The 20,828-nt window shown below is 34.9% G+C and overlaps 2 protein-coding genes across 5 annotated transcripts in view; both read left to right on the top strand.

Moving 5' to 3' along the window:
- Positions 1–11,469, top strand: part of GNGT1 (G protein subunit gamma transducin 1) — a 148,047-nt gene extending 136,578 nt beyond the window's left edge. For all 3 annotated transcript variants that reach the window (XM_060196222.1, XM_007522496.3, XM_060196223.1), the window contains exons 2-3: positions 5,622–5,724; positions 10,237–11,469. In XM_060196222.1, coding sequence (XP_060052205.1) covers positions 5,622–5,724; positions 10,237–10,365 — 232 coding nt within the window. In that variant the 3' untranslated portion in view covers positions 10,366–11,469. The remainder of the gene's footprint in view (positions 1–5,621; positions 5,725–10,236) is intronic.
- A 3,639-nt stretch (positions 11,470–15,108) lies between these two features.
- On the top strand, positions 15,109–20,464 carry GNG11 (G protein subunit gamma 11). Of its 2 annotated transcripts, XM_016187879.2 has the most exons (3): positions 15,109–15,295; positions 15,499–15,649; positions 20,056–20,464. In XM_016187879.2, the coding sequence occupies exons 2-3, from the start codon at positions 15,554–15,556 to the stop codon at positions 20,179–20,181; spliced, it is 222 nt and encodes a 73-aa protein (XP_016043365.1). In that variant the 5' UTR covers positions 15,109–15,295; positions 15,499–15,553; the 3' UTR covers positions 20,182–20,464. The 2 variants fall into 2 exon arrangements, with proteins under 2 accessions (XP_016043365.1, XP_060052204.1); XM_060196221.1 differs by lacking the exon at positions 15,109–15,295 and having other exon boundaries at positions 15,308–15,649.
- Positions 20,465–20,828: the final 364 nt, after the last annotated feature.

Here is a 20,828-nt window from a genome sequence, read left to right as displayed (position 1 = left end):
TTCCTTTAGGTCTTCACTCAAGCAGTATTGCCTCCTAATCATCTGTTTCTGACCATCTTCTTAATAATTGAGAAATTTCTCTTGACACTATGTACTCTTAATCTTCCCTAATTCATTTTTCTCTTTAACATTATCACAGTATTATAAAAAGTAGTTTCCCTTTTTTCATCTTGCTTATTGTATATTTGCCTCATTAGAATACAAGTTACTTGTGAGAAGAATTTTTTCTGTATTTTTCTCTGCTCTGTCCTCGAATATTTATAGTATAGCTTATCACACATTAGCACTTAGTATTTGTTTAACTAATAAATAAAATATTAACTTTGGGGGCAGGCAAAATTTCTCATCTAGATGGTTTGAACTTGGCCCCTACAACAACAGAAGATGCCTCTATGTTATTGCCTTCCCTCTCTCTCCTTATCTCTCTCCTCTTCTCCCACTAAAAGTCAGTCTAGAGTGATGAAGCCCTAGTGATGTCAAACAAAAGTTTGGTTTTTTTTTCTGTAGTCACAGGTAGAATTTCAGAGGAAAAATATAGTACAAGATAATTATATTATCACCATATGATTATAATTATACATACACAATTGATTACTATCTAAAATGCAAATGTTTATATATGTGTATAATGTGTGAGAAATATTTCTATTTAAAAGAATTTGCGATTAGCCTTCTGTATAAAACAAAAGAAACAATCCTCATGACCAGGAAGGTAACTTGGTGGGTAAAGCCTAGGACTTGTATGTGTAAGGCCCCAGTTTCAATCTCTGGCTCACATATGCCAGAGTCTATGCTCTGGCTGATCTATGTTTGTCTCACAGAAAAATCAATCAATATATATTTATAACATGAAGAACTTTGAAAAAAATTATTATTTTTATTTATTTTTTAAAATATTTATTTCCTTTTTGTTGCCCTTGTTTTTATTGTTATTGTTATTGATGTTGTCATCCTTGGATAGGACAGAGAGAAATGGAGATAGGAGGGGAAGACAGCAGGAGAGAAAGACAGACACCTGAAGACCTGCTTCACTGCCTGCTTCACTTCCCTGCAGATGGAGAGCTGGGTTGCTCGAACAGGGATCCTCACTCCGGTCCTTGCACTTCATACCACATAAGCTTAACCGCATGTGCTACCGTCAGACTTCCAATTTACTTTTGTTATTGCATAGAGACAGAGAGAAATTGAGATGGGAAAGAGAGTGAAATAGACAGAGAGACACCTGTAGTCCTGCTTCACCACTTGTGAAGCTTTCCCCTTGCAGATGGGGACCAGGGGCTTGAACCTGTGGCCTTACTCTCTGTAATGTGTTGGCTTAACCAGGTGTGCCACCGCCTGGCCTCTTTGAAAAAAAATTTAAATACCTCCTCTCTATGTAGTACTTAGATTTTATTTCATTTGTCAATTATCCTTACTTCAAATTAGTTACTTATTACTACGCAACTTTTGAACATTAATCCTTTTAATTCTAAAATAAATTAGCATATTATCAAATGGAAATTCTAAAAAACATTAGTGAGACACCTAAGCTACACTGTATAGTTCTATCCTTTCAATTCACACCAGCAAAGAAAAAAGAAAAAAGAAAAAAAAAAGGTAAACAACTTAATACTTTAAAAAGTCCTTTAGGGGACAGTAGCAGTCCCCACTGAGAATTACTACTCTTTGGATAGGGTACAACTCAGGTACTTTGTCATACTTCTCTTTTGTTTGTTCGTCTGTTTAACTGGATCTTGGGTCCTTCGATGATAATAAAGTATAAAAGGAGAGAGGGTGAGGGCGAGATAAAGGAGCAATTATCTTCTACTTAAAAAAAGCTGTGTTGGGGGACGGGGCGGTAGCGCTGTGGATTAAACGCTCATGGCGCGAAGCAGAAGGACCAGTATAAGGATTCGGGTTCGAGTCCCCGGCTGCCCACCTGCAGGTGGGTCGCTTCACAAGCGGTGAAGCAGGTCTGCAGGTGTCTATCTTTCTCTCCCCCTCTCTGTATTCCCTTCCTCTCTCCATTTCTCTCTGTCCTATCTGGCAACAACAACAGCAATGCCAACAATAAAAATGACAACAACAAGGGCAATGAAATGGAAAAATGGACTCCAGGAGCAGTGGATTTGTAGTGCAGGTACTGAGCCCCAGCAATAACCCTTTTTTTGAGGAAATAAATAAATAATAAATAAACAAATAAATATGTGTCTACTCATGCTTAATTCTAACTGTGATCATAGCTAGCAAGTGTCCTCTTGTATTCTGATGATATGGGAGTGGGAATGTTTGGTAATAAGACCAATAATCTGAATTAGTTCCTTTTAGGATTTCTATGGAGAGTTTAGAATATGAGCTTGTGGGTTGGGTTAGGATGCTTTTTACTTTGACATTCTAGGATATGAGAACAAATTCACTCTTTACAACAGCCTGCAGAAGGCTAATACAGAAAAGAGGTTAAGACTAGAAAAATACCCAGATCTGAAATTTTACATATTGTAGTCACAATTTTAGTCTACCCATTTTGTGATTTGGGTCATTTAGTTCTCTGGATCACATTTGCTGCCTGTGCAAATTGGATGATGTTGCATTTGAATTATTTTAAACCTATGACTTCAATGTAATCATGAACATTTGGATACTCCACTGTAAGCTGTTCTTTGTGTGTCTTGGTGTCTTTGAGGGAAATGAGAGTTTCAACCTTCAGTCTTTAAACTGCTTCGCAAAAATAAAAGATCTGTTACATCAAATTTTCTAAGCATTTTTGAACCTTCTAAAATTCATTCCAACCAAATGAAGTTTTTTTTTATTTCAAAAAGTTGTTGAGTATAACTAATTATAATACTTTAGAGTTGAGAAATCATTTATTAATAAAGTGAAGCTAGATATCTTGTACTTAATGCCTAGGTTGATATTTATGACCAAGGTTGCAAATAACTTTATCAACATTTCATGATTCTTTTCTGTATAACAAACAATAGAGAAGACAGTAAGTAGTCAGAAAGACATAAAACCTATGAAAGATATGGCGGCTCTTGTAAAGGTCCTTACAATCCATCATGTCTTAGACTTCTTAGACACAGAGAAGCAGAGTCTAAGCAGGACTCCTGTCAGAGTCATTTATCAAGAATGAGTTACCAGGAGGAACTTCTAAAGTAAGGAAGAAAACAGATAAGGCAGGAGAAATAAGGCAAATCTATAGCTTCAGAATCCAAGATTCCTCTGCTAAGAAAAAAAGGGTTTCAGGCTACTAGAATATCACTTTAGGAAGCCATTTTGCACAGGTCACCATATGACCCACTTGGGGCATAATATCTTAAGATATATTACCAACTGAAGCATACCCCATCAGTCAAAGACAAATCTATGTAGGTTTGCCTTTGGCAGTTAACACTTACAGCTGACTGAAGGGAAAGGGTACCCCCACTCTGAAAGATGATATAGAAAAGTACTAACAGCTTTTACTTCTGTATTAAAGAAACAGTATGGTATTAAAGACTATGATCATGCCCAGATGATATCCTTTAAGTGTTATTATAAAAATATCTATTAATATATTGCATATAAGACAGAATAGTCTAAAATTCTAGAGTTACAGAGTAAGTAACACCAATTAATATGTACTGAGTCCTTGCCCTGTGCTGTACATGTGCTATACAATCTTTAATCTTCAAGAAATCAACAATGGAGTCCATATTATTGTACCTATTTCCTAGCAATTTAGAAAATCTTTGGAAAAAGAAAAATGAAATCTTAAGCCCTACTCCAATCAAAACTTTTTAAGGGGTGAAGAAGATAGCATAACGGCTATGCAAAAAAGACTTTTGTAAAAAGTCTCATGTCTGAGACTCCAAAGCCCAAGGTTTTAGCCAAAGTTGAGCAGTGCTCCTGTAAAACAAAAATATAAACAAATGAAAGCTTCTTATATTGGGCTCACATTTTCAAAAATCCCTAGAGTAATTCTTATAAATACTATTATGACAAGGTCATTATCTAGTAGAATAACTTTCCAGATGACAAAAATTTGTGCAAAGAGCATTGTCAACAGGTAAGTAATCACTAGAAATCACAGCACTTGTGAATTTTATTTTCACATTGCATATTACCTTCAGTCTGAAGTGAGTGAGAATGAAGGTGAAAATAAAATTGTTAGTGGTTTCCCAACTGCTACACAGTAATTACACAGACAGAAATAATGATTTTTGTTATTGTTGTTCCTTAAACTAAGTAGCAGAATGATAACACAATGAAGAAGCATTTTCTTTGAGTACCATACCGTGTTTTTCTGCTTTATAATGGGCTCTATAATCATTTATTCTTTTAAAAATATATTATGACATATTGGATAGAGAAAGAGAGAAATTGGAAGGGAAAGGTGAGATAGAGAGGAAGAGAAAGAGACCTGCAGCACTGCTTCATTACTTGTGAAACTTCCTACCTATAAGTGGGCCTGGGAGCTTGAACCTGGGCCCTGGCAAATTATAATATGTGTGCTCAAACAAGTATGCCACTACCAGGCTCCTAAGCATTTATTCTTAATTTTTTTCCAGAAAATAAGAGTATTATAAAACTAGGAAAGTAAGTAGTATTTCCTCAAAGATGTTAGACATGAAAACACTATAGGAACACGAGGAAATTAAGCTCTGTATTATGAGCAGGGCATAGTTTTGCATAAATATACAACATTAAGTTGCTTCCTGAAATAGTTTGTAACTTGAGTACTTTCACAAAAATACATCATTATAAAAATTGTACCAGAGAGATAAATAAATGAACGGAAGACCAAAATGGTGAGATTCTAAACATGATAGCAACTTGACTATAGTGAGATATTTTCTAGGCTGCTTCATAGGATTGTCACCAGTTACTAAGCCATCTTCCCCATTACCCACTGATTTAAGTAAGAAGAAAAGAGATTGCTGATAGGACAGAAAAATCTATTATTTTATGATGTACATCATTAGATCAGATTAATATTGTCCTCTTTAGCCTGCTGCACTTACTACTCTCTATCCATTTCATTATGACAAATCCCAGGAACAGTATGAAGAAACACTTCTAGCCAATAGACTAGCTTATTTTTGATTAACAAATGACTTTGTTTGCTACATTACCATTCTATTGGTTCATTGTCTAATTATAATTACTTATAATTAACATAAACTGACATATTTTACATGGTGTTCTGTTAATACCAGGTTTAATACTCTAGCTATTTAGGATATTAACAGAAGTCCTCAGATTGACCTTAAATTGCACAAATAATTGAAGGGATGGGTTTTGAATTGTAAATAGGAGCTAGAAACCCACATTTTCACACTTTAAAAAGAAAAAAAAAGGAAAAGGAGGACATTTGGGTATTTAAGACTATATACTGACTAAACTGACCTCACAAACCTGCTGGCAGCTACTTTAATTCAAGTGCTTGGCTTAATCATATTAGTGAAGATTATAAAGCATTAAAATCCCAAGGCTAGTGCAGTACTGTAATTATTCAGAGAATCTCCCCTGAGAAACTGATTGCCATAAAAAGTTAAAATTAAAAGAGAGATACTTAGTAAGTTAAGAGTTGAGGGAAGAGTTGGTGACAACTGCTAGTGTAGGGATTTGGGCTTATAAACTAACCTTATATCTTTCAACAGGTCAAAGATGCCAGTGGTCAATATTGAGGAGCTGACAGAAAAGGATAAGTTGAAGATGGAAGTTGAACAGCTCAAGAGAGAACTGAAGCTGGATAGAATGCTGGTAAGCTATTGCTGTCTTTTGAATTCTCTTTTAAACAGAGAAGTAGGTTAGGAGACACTCATTAGAAAGGTCCAATATAATTAAAAAATAAACTTCAATAAAAATTCACAGTGTTGGGGGTGGGTGGGATATGGAGTTCTGGTGGTGGGAATTGTGTGAAATTGTACCCCTCTTACCCTGTGGTCTTTTCAGTGTTTCCATTTTATAAATAAAAATTTTAAAAAAAGGAAAAAAAGTTTTAAAAAATCCACAATGTAGGGGAAAAAATCCATAATGTAGGAAAAGAATCATTGGATATAAATAAAATGAATAATAATCATGATTATTCACTTCTAAATTAATGGCTTAACAAATAATTTTCCACAGACCAAATTCAAACCTTCACCTGTTTTTTTATGACTACCAAAATATTTTTATGTTTGTATAATGTACATTAAAATACTGTACTAAATATATAAATAGAGATAAAATAAAGAATATGAGAAAAATACCATATATAGAAAAGCTATTAAATAAGACATTATTTGCATTTTGTTTTTGCTTTTCTGAAAGATAATTCTCTTCTTTCCACGATGTAATACTTTTGTTCAAATAAATTTAGTCAAGATCTCACCCTCTGAGCAATGACATGAACAGCAATGAACAAGTACATTCTATTCCTTCTTTGCAAATAAAAAATATTTCAAACACAAAACCTTACTAATTCACTTTATAATCATCTGATAAATCTTGGCAATGTTTTCCAAGAGTTTTCTGCCATTACAAAGAATAAAATGTCAAGGGAGTAAAAGTTTCCATCAGTGAACAAAACTTAGAAAATGTACATAGGAGTTGTAGGTATTTTGTTGACTTAGAAAAGCTAATAATATAACAAAAACTCCACAAGGGATAAGTATGTTTTTTTTTTTTAATCTCAGTTTTAAGGCCAAAGTAAGAAAAGAGGAGTTTGTATTTATCTTCATTTTTTCTCAAAACACTCCCAAATGGAATTTGAATGTTGGCTTCTCTTCCCTTTTCCCCTACTATACAGCCAAATTAGTTCTGCTTTAAAAATAAAATCAAATATATAAATAATACAAAAACCTAGAATACACACAGAAAAGTTAAAATCCTTATGTTAATAATTTGGAGAAAATAAAACAAGTTGCTAGAGTTTAAGATTTATTTTCTTCTTTACTTGAAATATCCAATTTTATTTTATTTTATTTTACTTTTGTATTTGTGTACTCATGACTGCTGTGTTGCAGGTATCACTGTTGTCTTCATGTTTATTATTCACTTGCAGTAAGTTAACCTGGAAAAAAGAAGGAGGGAGGCTACCATTCATTTAGACATTACCATCTACCAGGCTTTGAGTTCCCTATCCCATCATGTCTGCTGGCTTTTGGAAAGCAAACAAATTTAGTGTTGGACTGCCAAAATTGCGTGTGTGTGTGTGTGTGTGTGTGTGTGTGTGTGTGTGTGTGTGTGTGTGTACTCCCATATATTGAACCCTTACCTCTAACACAAGATCACAGAATCATGTATTGGCATTACAATACATTTAGGTAGATACAATTTGGTATCACTATCACATCCTTGGTTCACATTCTAACTTCACAATTTTCTCCCTATGTAACACTCATTTATAATTATGTGAGTCTCATTTAAATTATCAGATGCTCCTGTGTTCCATATCTTCACGTGCAAACTGGCAGTGGTAATAACATCTAATTCAGGAAGCAATTGTGATGAATAATTTGTGTAATATATATCTATATTGAAAACAATACCTAGTCCTTAACAAACATCTTTTATCATTATTATTATTTATTAATGCTTATGAATCAAATTCATTCACAGTGTGTCTCAATCTGTTCAGCTGTTAAGGCACTGTATGGTCAAAGTCAGAGGACTCTCTATATCCAGTTTCAAAAAGGGTAGATTTGCAATGCCTAGAATTCCATGTAACAGGTAGAAACTAAAACAATATATATATTTTTAATTTCTTTATTGGGGAATCAATGTTTTACATTCAACAGTAAATACAATAGTTTGTACATGCATAACATTTCCCAGTTTTCCATGTAACAATACAACCCCAACTAGGTCCTCCGTCATCCTTCTTGGATCTGTATTCTCCCCACCTACCCACCCACCCCAGAGTCTTTTACTTTGCTGCAATATGTCAATTCCAGTTCAGGTTCTACTTGTGTTTTCTTTTCTGATCTTTAAAACAATCTTTGTAATCACAGCTGAAAATAGCTACCATTTGATTGACTATTATATACTGGACTTAATACAACCAATGTTGCTTTTTCAGTTTCATAGTTGAAGTACCTAAAACTTTGATGAACTATCTTACTTAAGAATACATAGCTGGTGAGTGGACAAAGCCAGATTAATCCAATATACATTTCATTTAATCCTGTAATAAATTCTATACACTTATTTATATAGGCCTCACTGAAACAAAATTTTAAAACTAAAAATGAAGTTCTATTTTAATATCATAAATTATATAAGTCAAAATAAAGCAAGTTGAAAGTTAGATGAACAATTTGATCCCATGTGTGTACATACACTATACATATTTTATATCTCCATATGTATAATGATATTAAAATATGTATTAAGAGGTACTGCCTATATCCATTAAAATACCAAAAATGTATTTTTCATTATAATAGAGAGGAGCAAGCTTATGAACAAAACAAATTATTCAGTTCAGCAAGTATGTATTTACTGGGCACCAGCTAAATGAAAGATCTGTTCTGGATGGCAGGGGTACATGGGAACAAATCAATGAAAAGTTCCTGACCCCTTGTATCTCATCTAACAGTATGTTGTGGAAATCAATCTTTGTAGACAAAGTTTATAATAAAATCACATATGTATAATTCTGAAAATTCAAGAATGCTGATAAGCCTGGAAATTAATAATCATACACTCCCTTCTGCCTTTGCAGATCATATGTTTGGAATGAGGAAAAAGATTTAATCAATGTTCACTCTGGTGACATTCTTGACTTGGGTGACCTGCTTTGATTTGGTCCCTGGAATCTGTTTTCTTGAGAGCTTGTTTGGAGGTTCTAGCAAGGGAGTACAGCTATTCATATACCCTCCACTGAAGACCAGTCCATCTCTATTTGGGAAGGCTGTCCTCTTTGACCAAGGGCGCAGCTTCTGGAGGGGAGTACATGGAGCTGTGAGGGAGGAAGGGGGCACCAGCCTAGCCAGCCAGATCAGCAGAATCAACCCTGGAGATCAATGGGGTGACAGATGTTGCAGTCAGATCGCCCTCACATCCATGGAATCTGTTTTCTTTAAGGAAGCTGGAGGCAGGTTCTGGGAACCCTTAGCTGGATTGCAAACCACTGCTTATTCTTTGGTGCTATTCAGAAAACAGGGGAGGGAGGAACCATTTTTTCTTTTCTCCTAAAAAAGTGCATATACATTGGTAGAAAACAGAATTACATTTAAAAAATCAGACTGTCCCATTGGTTTATTTTTCTGTTTTGTTTCCCTTGTGACTGAACTTGAGTCATTAAAGATGCCTCTAAAACTTTGATAGAAAAGAGTTCTGCCAATGTTTTTTCTCTAAATATTTGATGGTCTCTGAGCTAACATCCAAATCTTTGATCCAACTGTAGTTTATTTTTTTGTGTGCTGAAATGTAGTGGTTCAGTTCCGTTCTTCTGCACATTTCAACCCAAATTTCTGAACACCGTTTGCATAGAAAATGCTCGAAATCACTGACTATGAGAGAATAGCAAATTAAGACAACAATGAGATACCACTTTACTCCTGTGAGAATGCCATACATCAGAAAGGACGGTAACAACAAATATAGGACACTTCTGCACTACTGGTGGGAAAGTACATTGGTCTAACTCCTATGGAGAGAAGTGTGGAGAACTCTCAGAATGATAGAAATGGACCTACCCTATGAAATGGCAATTCCTTTCCTGGAAACATATGCTAAGAAAACAAGCACACTCATCCCAATCTATATGTAGCAGAATAATTTGTAATAGTCCAAACTTGGAAGCAACGAGGTCTCCAACAACAGATAAGTGTTTAAGAAAGTTGTGGTATTTATATGTAGAAGGAAATACTAAGCTACCAAGAATGATGGAGTCACCTTTTGCACCTCATCCTGGATGGAGCTGACAAGAATTGAAAGGGGAAACACAAAATAAAACTTGGACTGAGTTTGTTGTATTGAAACAAAGCAAGGACTCTAGGGAGGGTCTGGGGATGGTGGTTTGAAGTCCTGATGTGTTATGGTGGAAAAGTAGAAAAGGACCTAGGCTGGTGTGATAAGAAAATTTGCCTATGTGTTAATAACTGTACTAGAAGCCAGTAACCCTTCCAATAAAAAATTTAAAAAAAAGGACAGAAACAATTGCTGGTAAGAATAATACTTTTAAAAAAGACAGATTATATAAAATTATCTTAATAAACACATTCTTAGCACTTACAGTATTCTGTATTAAATTAAATGAATCATGTCTCTCTCCTTTCCTTTAAGGTATCCAAGTGCTGTGAAGAATTAAGGGATTATGTTGAAGAGAGATCTGGGGATGATCCCCTAGTAAAAGGCATCCCAGAGGACAAAAACCCTTTCAAGGAGCTCAAAGGAGGCTGTGTGATTTCCTAAGAAGAAAGAATGAAACAAACATATAAACAAATTGAAAAAAAAAAAAAGAAAGAGATAGAGAGAAAAAGACATTGGAAAATTTTAAGTTTTAATGACAGTAATAATTTGGGTCATATATAATAATACTGTTAACCATTCATATGAATTTTAAATTCATAAAGGTAAATTTAAAGAAAATTGATGTTTTTTTAAAAGTATTTAGCACATGGTTTAATTGGCAGTTACAATAAATATCAACTCACCCCTTTTAAAATAATAATTACTAATTTTTATGAATGAGCATTATTTTGAGTTGATCGCATATATAATGATTTGTTTCCTCACTTTTCTTTCAACACTTATACAGTATTCCAGCTAATGTTTCATGGTTAGATATTTTTCTAATCTTTTTCTTACCTATAAATTTAGAAAGTGGAGGCCAAGTGGTGGTGCACCCATTAAAGTATACAAAAATAACAGGTGCAAGGACCAGGGTTCAAACCCCTCGGTCTCCCCACCTGCAGGGTGGAAGCTTCACGAGCGGTGAAGCAGTGCTGCAGGTGTCTCTCTTTCTTTCCTTTTGTCTCCTACTTCCCTCTCACTTTCTCTCTGTCTCTATTCAAAAAAAAAAAAAAGAAAAAGATAAAAAGGCTGCCAGGAGTAGTGGTGGTTTCGTAGTGCAGGCACCGAGCCCCAGCATAATCCTGGTGGCAATTAAAAAAAATAAATAAAAGAAAAAAAAAGAAAAAAAAGAATTAGGAAGTTTATTCCATTGATTCACAGATGATCTATCTTGGCAGAATGTGTTCATGATAATTTTGTTGTTCGTATTGTATCGTGTGGAATTGTATTGTATTTTCTGTTTTTCTTTCTCTCAATACTCCATGTGTGGTAATACTTTTAACTTGGATTGAGTATGATGTATTTCATCAAAGCAAAGAACTCTGGGAAAGGAGGGGATAAAATTGGGTGGTGAAAGTATAGGTACATGGTAGTGGAAAAAGTCTTAAGTGGAGTTGAGGGTGTTTTGCAGATACCTATCATGGGGTGATGAGAATTTGTACCCTTATGTCAATAATTGTACTGTGAACCATTAATCCCCCCAATAAAATCATTTAAAAAATAGCCTCTTCCTGCATTCTTACAAATTCTACTTAAAACCAGTCAGACAACTTTACCCCCAGAAAGCTATCTGGATTCAGAAATCATTCTGTGCTCACATAACACAGTGGATTTAACTCACACCAGAACTAAGTTTATGAGCACAAGCTTACAATCTAAGGAGTTATGATTAGGGCATTTTATTGGATGAATTATTCAATTCTTCTAAATCATGGTTTCTTCAGCTTTCATTCTACTTTCCTCTATAACACCAATAGCTAGTTACATATCTGTCTCTTTAATTGTGGTATAGGTATTTTCCATGTACAATTTAATATTTATCTAGTGTGCTATCTTTGTCATTATTCCCACTAGCATGAATTATCCTAACCAACATTTTTCGTTTCATTATACAACTAAAGACAGGATTGGAACCAGGAGATCTCAAATGATTTTAAGTTAAGTCCTTGGCTCATTCACTTTCCCTATGAGAATTTAAGATGAGTAACTTCAGCTTTTTGCACTTGATTTCCATGTGTAAATTGCAGAACTGAGAGTCATCCTTATATAGATATTAAGTACTAAAATAAACTACATAAGGGAAAAGTAAGGAATTAATGAATGACCTTTGTTTTTATAAATCCTATAGACTTCTTGTAGTCAACAAACAAGTATTGAATTACTCCTGATAATGTCATGCCATTTTCCTACTGTCTAGAGTTTAGTTTATACTTTCAAATTAATCTCTCCACCTGAAATGTCCCTCCACTCCATCTTATTTAAGCCTTTTGAAATCCTAGTCCTTTCCTGAGGCTCACTCAAAACTATGTTCTCGCTCTCTTTTTAATCTTTATTTATAGGTAGAGACAGCCAGAAATGGAGAGGGAAGTGGATGACAGAGGGGGAGAGAGACAGAGAGACACTGCAACCCTGCTTTATGAGTCATGAAGCTTTCCCCCTGCAGGTGGGGACCGGGGAATCGAACCTGGGTCCTTGCTGACTGTAGCATGTGTGCTCAACCAGGTGCACCACCACCCGGCCTCTCAGTTCTCTGTCACTAACTCTGTCTCAAGTGTATCTTGTCATTATGTCTCTTACTATTTGATGTTAATGTGCCTTCTTTTGTTATGTGTTAGTTTCTAACTTTCAATACAATTACATAGATTTCCCAAGTCAGAAGTTCTGTTAACTTTTGCAGTTGCCGTATCAACTAAAATTTTGATCCTATAACTTAACTAATTTAATGCAATTTTGATTCAAATATATGAAGCCAAGGGCAGTTCATTTTTATACTGGACCATTCAGAAGTCCTATTGGTTTAACTAATAATTGAATCTATCGTAGGATAAAACTCCTGTTACTCAAAGGTACATGTTATCAGCAGAAATTTGAATATAGTAGGAAACATATGAAATGCAGAGAAAGATGGTCCTGGAAAAAAGGAAATTCTAATATGATGAATAATGTTCCATAGCCTAGCTTCCCCCCTCACCCCCCCCCAATCACTCAACAGAAATTGTTATTTCAGGGAGATAAATTATTTGGTCAAAGGAAATGAGGTAAAGATACAGAAAAACTAACAAACAAAAAATACACCAGACAAAGTTCAACATTTGGCTTTTGAGCAAAACTTCCTGTTATCATTGCTGAGAATGAGTTAAGTATACATACCTATTATTATACATAATTTGATCTACTTGTATTTTGAGGAAGGTTTGTACATATAGGTGTGTTAAAGGCTCAGAATAAATAAGAACATCACTACAATAGTTCCTTACAGAATTTTATTTACATAGGTTTTTTATGTTAATTTTTAATATCATATCAGAAAAATTTGTTTCTTTTTTTTTGCATGCCATGGTACATTTTATGGTTTTCCTTTATATTTTAAAAGAGAAAATGACTATAAAAGTTATTTTTAATATTTTATTTTAATGAGTGACACACACATACACACACACACCAGAGAACAACTCTGCCATGTGGTGGTGACTGAAACTGAAACCTTATTTAGAGTCTCAGGAATGAAAGTCTTTTGCATAGCCATTATGCTATCTCCCCAATCCAGTTTCATTTTTATTAAGCAAATTTCTTTAAAGCATTTGTCAAAAAAAAAAGTCTGATAAGAGCTTTTTCCTGACTTTATCTGTCATTTTTGCTACAGAATGGCTTCTGCTAGTATTTTATAGCAAAAATTTTGTTAGCATTAATATATAAAATAGAATAAAAAAGTTAATATAATTAATTTGGATTTTAAAATCAGTATATTCAATGAGTGTTGGCACTAGAATATTTCTGCAAGAAAACCTTATATACTACTTGGAAGTTCTTTATGATTAGTGAAAGATACTACATACTCTTACTTTTTTTTTTTAAAGTGCTCTTATCATTTTATCCTTCAAAAATTAAACAATAGCAACATTTTTTTCTTTCAGAATGTTGTAGTTGTGGGATTTTAGTATTTTCCAATTCATTTTGGTAAACAAAATTTACTTAATAAGATATTAGCATGTGAATTACTTGGCAAGAATAAAAATGAGTAGAAAATAAATTTCATCTTTAATCTAAGTTTCCTTATACTGTAGAGAAAGATAAAGAATCATTACAGATTTATATGTATTTATCACTGCACTTAGCTAGATGGTTTCACAGGGGTAAAAGTGCCAGGTAAAAGTTCTACTTTTTTGATTTGGATAGATGTGCATTAATTTGCTTAATTGACTTACTTAATTTCGATGCTGAAAATATTTCATTTGGACCATAGTAGCTGCTTTTGCTGACTTAAACTATTTTTAACTAACCTTTTAAATTTAAGTAATGGAGAATCAAAAACAGAAATGAGTCTAGAAACAAATGCAGGGTTGTTTTTTTTTTTTTTTGTTAGGACTCAGTTTACCAGTGGGAAAACTCTAGCAGACTTTGTTTGAAACTGGGAGATCCTGGAATGTGTGTCATTTCAATCACAGAATATTGTGCATAAACATTTCTCACATTTTCCTGGCTTTACCAAGTTGCAGCTAGAGTAGTGTTTAGTCCCATACAGTACTAAAGGAATTCACTGCCTACATCCAAGAAGGTGCTTAAGCCAGGAATTCAAAATCATTGGTGTTAAATGTCACCCAAACTTGGCAGATGTGGGGTGGAGAAATTTTTTCTCCAAAGTACTTTTAATATTCTTGCTCTGACTTTTCAAGTATCATCTCATCCTCCAATCATTACAAAACGTTCCCATTGAAGAAAGAATAAAAACTGGTGAACATGCAGATTACTTGGCCTTCCAAGTTGTAAACAACAGCTATATCTCTCTTTTCTTTCTACTCCCTAATATGTAAATCCATTTCAGGCATTTAACAGATTGGATGGATATACAAAGGCAGATGTGGTGAGTGTTTCTGAGATCTCAGCTTAATTTCATTTTCCTCTTGGAGTTATTCTTACTCGTCCACATTTCACATTTTCTACAATAAGCATGCATCTAAGGGAAAATTACGTAGTGTATATGAGTTAAAAAAAAAAAAAAAAAAGCTCTGGGAGAGGTGGAAGGCCATCATTTCCTGCTGTGTAGTGTCCTCCTTTTCTTGCTTCATAAACAAAGCCCGGATGTAACTTGGGAACGAAAAAAAAAAAAAAAAAAAGGAACAAAAAGTAAAACTTTTGTTGTTCTCCTAAGGAAAGTGCACTCGCACAGCCCCAGCCCTAGGCTTCAGCCGGAGCTGGTTCCCCGCGGGCGTGGCAGGGTCTGAGCCAGGACCTAAGTGGGGGCCGAAGTCCCTGCAGAGAACTGGGGCAGCGCTAAGCTTCTCTAGGTCCTGGGACTGCTTCTAAAACTTAACCCTACTGGGGACTGTGGGTAGGTTTCCCGGGTTTTCGGGACCCCTGGGAGAGAGAGAAAGAGAGAGCTGGGAAGTGAGATCCTGGGATGGTGGGCAGGGCTGGAGTGAGGACACTTCCCTGAGGGATCTTGGGACCACTACGGGGAGAGGCAGTCATATCCTGTGCCAGAGGGCCAAATGCGCAGGCACTGCAGTTATTCTGGACTCCTGTGGTTTGCAGCTCTTCCAGCAGCTCCACTTGCAGAACTGTTCCTGGGCCCAGTTCTGAGGCTAAAATGCCTGCCCTTCACATCGAAGATTTGCCCGAGAAGGAAAAGCTGAAGATGGAAGTCGAACAACTTCGCAAAGAAGTGAAGTTGCAGAGACAGCAAGTAAGTGTTTTCTACCAGACTATGTCCTCCTTTGAAAAGAACCAGGACCAACGTTTCCTGGTTTGTTAAGGTAAAGCAAATAGGTTTGTTTGTTTTGTGTCTTCTCCTCAAATGGAGCTTAGATGGTGTCCCATAACATGGGTAAATCTTGGAAGAGAGAGAACAAGGAACCAATGATTATTTTAAGGCCAAAATTCCAAATATCTGAGAAGTCTACCAAGGGTAAAATTGACAAGAGACTCTACCTACTATTGGTTTTGAAAACTCGAGTTGTAAGAAAATGGCAGATAACTACATGATTCTCTGATCATTTTCATTACGGAAAAGAATTTTTGAAAGGATATTTTAAGTCGCTATTTAAAAGTCATTAGACTTTACACTAAAAATGCCCCTTTTTATTTTACCAAAGTTCTCCAGAATTGTCCAATGGACAGTCTATTTGGAATTAAGAGCAAACACTACAATCTTGTTTTAATTTATTTGTAAATCTTATCGTGTTATAATGCCCATATCATACTTTATAAATATGCATTATGAATTATTGGAGTAATATATGTATTCCTATAAATATGTAATTATGTTGCACAGGAAAATTACTTTTAGGGATAACAATTAAACTATTTTTTTTTGTCAGTGATTTAAAGAATTACAAAATAACAGGGGTACAATTCCACACCATTACCACCACCAGAGTTCTGTGTCCCTGTTCCCTCCATTGGAAACTGGTTCTCTCAAGGTCACAGATAAGGGTTGACTGTTATTTACAGAACTACCTGCATATATAAACATTTTTTCTGTGGTACTGTCTTTTCTTCTTTTTAAGTCACACCTACACCTAATACTACTTCTGAGTGTCTTTCCTTTTTTTCCTCTTCTCTCTCAGGGTCCTATTGGAATTGGGTTTCAGAGCCCTCTAGTCATCTTCCCCTAAAATTTCTTCCCCTCTGGGATTGTGGATCAAAATCCTTTCTGGGGTACAGAAGGTAGGAGTTCTGGCTTCTGTCATTGCTTCTCTGCTGGACATGGGCACTGGCAGATTGAGGGATCACAATTAAACTTTTAGGAACCACTGATGTGGATCACACATTCTGTGAGAATATATGTCCCAATGTTTACAAGTCTCCATTGAAATTTGTTGCAGGTTTAGCATTTTTCAATTTAATTTATTACTGGCAATAGGGTAGTTTGTAAAGTATTTCCATCCTTTTCCTTCAGTCAAGACCACAGATAGGCTTTGAACAAGATTTTTAAGGGAAAATTGTCTATTTATTTATCCACAGCAAGAACTAACTTCTTTACATTTATACTCCTTTAAAAAAAAAAAGGAAAATAATGGCAGTGAGGCAGGTATGGAAATATACTTACTTACCTTATGGTTCCAGTTATGGCAAATCTATTTATAACAAGTCTTATACTCAGAATATACATTATGAGTGCTTAATGGAAGATAAAGATCTACTCTTTACACATTTTTCTTCAGTAAATTTTCCCTGCTCCAGGCCAACTTTTTCAGATAGAAGGGGAGAGATAGAGGGATAGAAAGATACCACAGCACCAAGGCTTTCTTCAGTGTGGTAGAGACTGAGCTTGTACCTAATCTCTGCTTGGCAAAGCAGGCACCCTTCCAGGTGAACTATCTTGCTTCCTAAGTTTTACATTATAAATTCTTTCTATTCACGTCAAGAGTTTTGTACTTTAAAAAGAAATGATGTATTTATAAGAAAATGTAAGTTACAGGACCTGATTAATAGGCTTATTTCTTTTTTTTTGTTGTTTTTATAAGTGATTTAATAATGGTTAATAAGATTGTAAGATAACAGGAGTACAAATTACACAGTTCTCACCATCAGCCTTCTGTGTCCCATCCTCTCCATTGGTAGCTTCCTATTCTCTATTCCTCTCTGGGAATAGGGACCAAAATTCTTTTTATTTTTTATTTTATTTATTTACTTATTGCCTCCAGGGTTATCACTGGGGCTTGGTGCCAGCACTACAAATCCACTGCTCCTAGTGGCCATTTTCCCCCCCATTTTACTGGACAGGACAGAGAGAAATTGAGAGATGAGGGGAAGGCAGAGAGGGAGAGAGAAAGATACATATCTACGGACCTGCTTCACTTCTTATGAAATGACCCCCCTACAGGTGGGGAGCAGGGGCTCGAACTGGCATCCTTGAGGTGGTCCTTGCATTTTGTGCTATGTGTGCTTAATCCAGCACATCCTTGTCAAGCCTGTGAACCAGAATTCTGAATCAACTGGAGAAGGTGGAAGATCTGGCTTCTTTAATTGTTTCTCCACTAGACATAGTCTTTGGCAGGTCGATCCATAACCCCAGAAATAGGCTTACTTCTTAAAATATTAAGGAATCCACTTTATGAATAGCAAAGTTGGAGGCATGTGGTATATACCTAGATTGGTTTTTTTTTTTTTTTTTTAATACAAGTTCTGTAGATGTTACATGTAAAACAGAGTTGCATAGACTGAAGTGAGGCAATGCCTCACTCACAGTTGGAATGTCTGGCATCATTATCTAGACTTCATAAGGGGGAAAAAGACAAGTGCTTTCTCGTTACTTAATTTCAAGTTAGATACTATGCAGAGACCTACTTGGCTACAGCTGATGTGTGGAATTAAAAGTAGCTTTTATTACCAGTTTCTCCCTACTGTTTTCTAGTTCCATTCAAGACATATCCCACTACTTTCTAACATTCCAATTTTTGAAACTCCAAGTATGTTAGAGGAAAGTAAAGCTTCACAGATAGCCAGGTGTGGGGGTAAGGAAGAGGTATCAAAGCACTTTTTTTTTTTACAGACTTTGAATTCTGGAAATTAATGTTAAACTAGCATTATTACTCTCAGATATTATTTAACTCTCTTACTTTTAAAGAGACATGCAGACCTGCTTCGCTGCTCATGAAGTTTTCCCTGTGCAGGTGGTAATGAGGGGCTTAAAACCAGGCCCTAGAACATGGTCATATGAGTACTCAACTGACTATGCCATTTCTGGACCCACATCATGCCATAACTTTAAAACACTGATTTAAAATTATTCACTAAGAATGTCAGTGGAAATTGAGAACAAATGTATCCTGAGATAATGGCCCTTCAGAAGATTTTATGGAATATTTTGCCATACTTCAACTTCTTTAACCGTGTAGTCTGTCTTTAAATTGCATATTTAAAAAATTTTATTCATTGAACAGAGTCAGAAAGAAATTGATATGAAAGGGGAGATAGAAAAGGAAGAGAGACACCTACAACTTGAACCCAGGTCCTTGTATAGTGCAACATATGCACTTTACCAGATATACTGCAGCCCTGTCCCTCTTTCAATTGTAGATTTGTGGCCTTCACACTTGTCTGGAAGAATATTTGGGCTATAGTAGTAAAATATTAAATTTTCTATTTTTTAAATGAACTTTAATTAAACTTTCTTTTGGTTTCGAATTTCATCTGTTAACATGGAATCTAAGTTTACTTACACATACATTTGGGAATGTCACCATTAAGCCAGTTTGAGGATTCCTAATCTAGTCTACAGTTCAATGGGAACTTTTTCCTTATTTTAGGAAATCTTCATTGAAATATATTGGAGTTTCTGTAACTTTAACTTCCCATTTCTTACTTAATAAGGCAGACCTTTATTAAGACACTGATCTTTTTTTTCCTCATCAGACCTTTCTTTCTATTCCTTTGGTTATTTGTTTATTTATTATTCATTTTGTCTCTTATGGAGAGACTTTTTGAAGAAATTATTCCAACCTTTCTTCACTGGAGAACAAGTTTAAAGTGATTACCTAAGCTTAAATTTTCACAGATAAGCCTGAACAAAAGATTCCAATAGGAATTCTTTGTTGTTTACTTTCTTTCTTTTTTTCTCATCTTGTCCTCTAACAATGGGAAAGGAATTCCAAGTAACAGTGGAGGATTTTTGTAATTTTAACTTTTACAGAGTCAGATTTCCCCCAGTTTGTACCATTTTTGTGAACTTGCAAAATAGAGCACACACCCATACTAAAATGTGCTTGTGAAGCAAGCCTTAAAATATTTGGAAATTATCTACTGCTGTACCCATTCTTCAGAAGGGAAAATTGAAAGAATGTTTTCAAATGTTATGAACACATCTTAATCATATTATAGCAGGGGAAGAAAATCATAAGAAGCACCACAAACAGAAATTTGAGGGAATGATCTAATTAATAGTGACTTGAATTCATTTTAGTGCTGATCATAGTTTAAAGTATATTTTATAATATTTGTTTATCTCACACTTATTATGTTAATGTTCTGTGCTATTTTATTCAGTTCTATTTCACATTTTAAAATGCTAATTGTACCTGATTATATTAATTTCCTCAGAGAGAGGTGACAAAGTTGGAGCAATCATGATCTATTTTTTTTCTTAAGGTTTCAAAATGTTCTGAAGAAATAAAGAACTACATTGAAGAACGTTCTGGAGAGGACCCTTTGGTGAAAGGAATTCCAGAAGACAAGAATCCCTTTAAAGAAAAAGGCAGCTGCATTATTTCATAAATAATTTGAGGGAATATCCTCAGTGGAAGAACTAATTTAGTGTACTTGTATGTCTTTTAAAGAACGAGAAACAAAATTTAAAGATTTTCTTATGCACTAACATAGATAAAAGTTATATATCAAAGCTCTGTGCTTTTCGTCTTTCCTCACTGCACACCCTTTTTAAGAGGTCAGAGAGTTTCAAATGTACAATTATAGAAATAAAGACATTACTTGTGCATGACTTGCCTTTTTCAGTATATCACTTGCTGCCTCAAATAAAGTTTTATCTTTGGAAAAATGAGTGTTAGCAATTCCAGGAGACTTTTCTTTGGCATTAACATTTATATTTCCTCTCATAACCTTTCATAACCACTTCACTTTTATGAAAGGCTTACTCTAGCACATACTTGCACTAAGATAGACCCAAGTTTGCTTACTACAACAGAGGAGGAAAACAAAACTAGTATTTACTGTAGTTTTGTAGCAATCATTTGCCAAGCAGCAAAGCTTCTTTCCAAGCAATAATTTTATAAGGATTTTGCATTTATCAAATTATTTCTATTTTTACTACATATAGTGTTATTCAGCTTTTCTTTATTATTAGGTAGAGGTTTTGAGGGGTAAGAAGGGTGTCTGTGAACCTGAAAAATTTAGTATTAAATGAG

This window comes from Erinaceus europaeus, chromosome 8 (genome assembly GCF_950295315.1).
Source record: "Erinaceus europaeus chromosome 8, mEriEur2.1, whole genome shotgun sequence".
Classification (NCBI taxonomy): Eukaryota; Metazoa; Chordata; class Mammalia; order Eulipotyphla; family Erinaceidae; genus Erinaceus; species Erinaceus europaeus.
This window is presented reverse-complemented; position numbering and strand designations above follow the sequence as displayed.

Coding starts and splice junctions, on each gene's coding strand:
- GNG11 (XM_016187879.2), top strand. CDS start 15,554: ATGCCTGCCCTTCACATCGAAGATTTGCCCGAGAAGGAAAAGCTGAAG. Junction 15,650..20,055: donor TGAAGTTGCAGAGACAGCAA/GTAAGTGTTTTC, acceptor TTTTTTCTTAAG/GTTTCAAAATGTTCTGAAGA.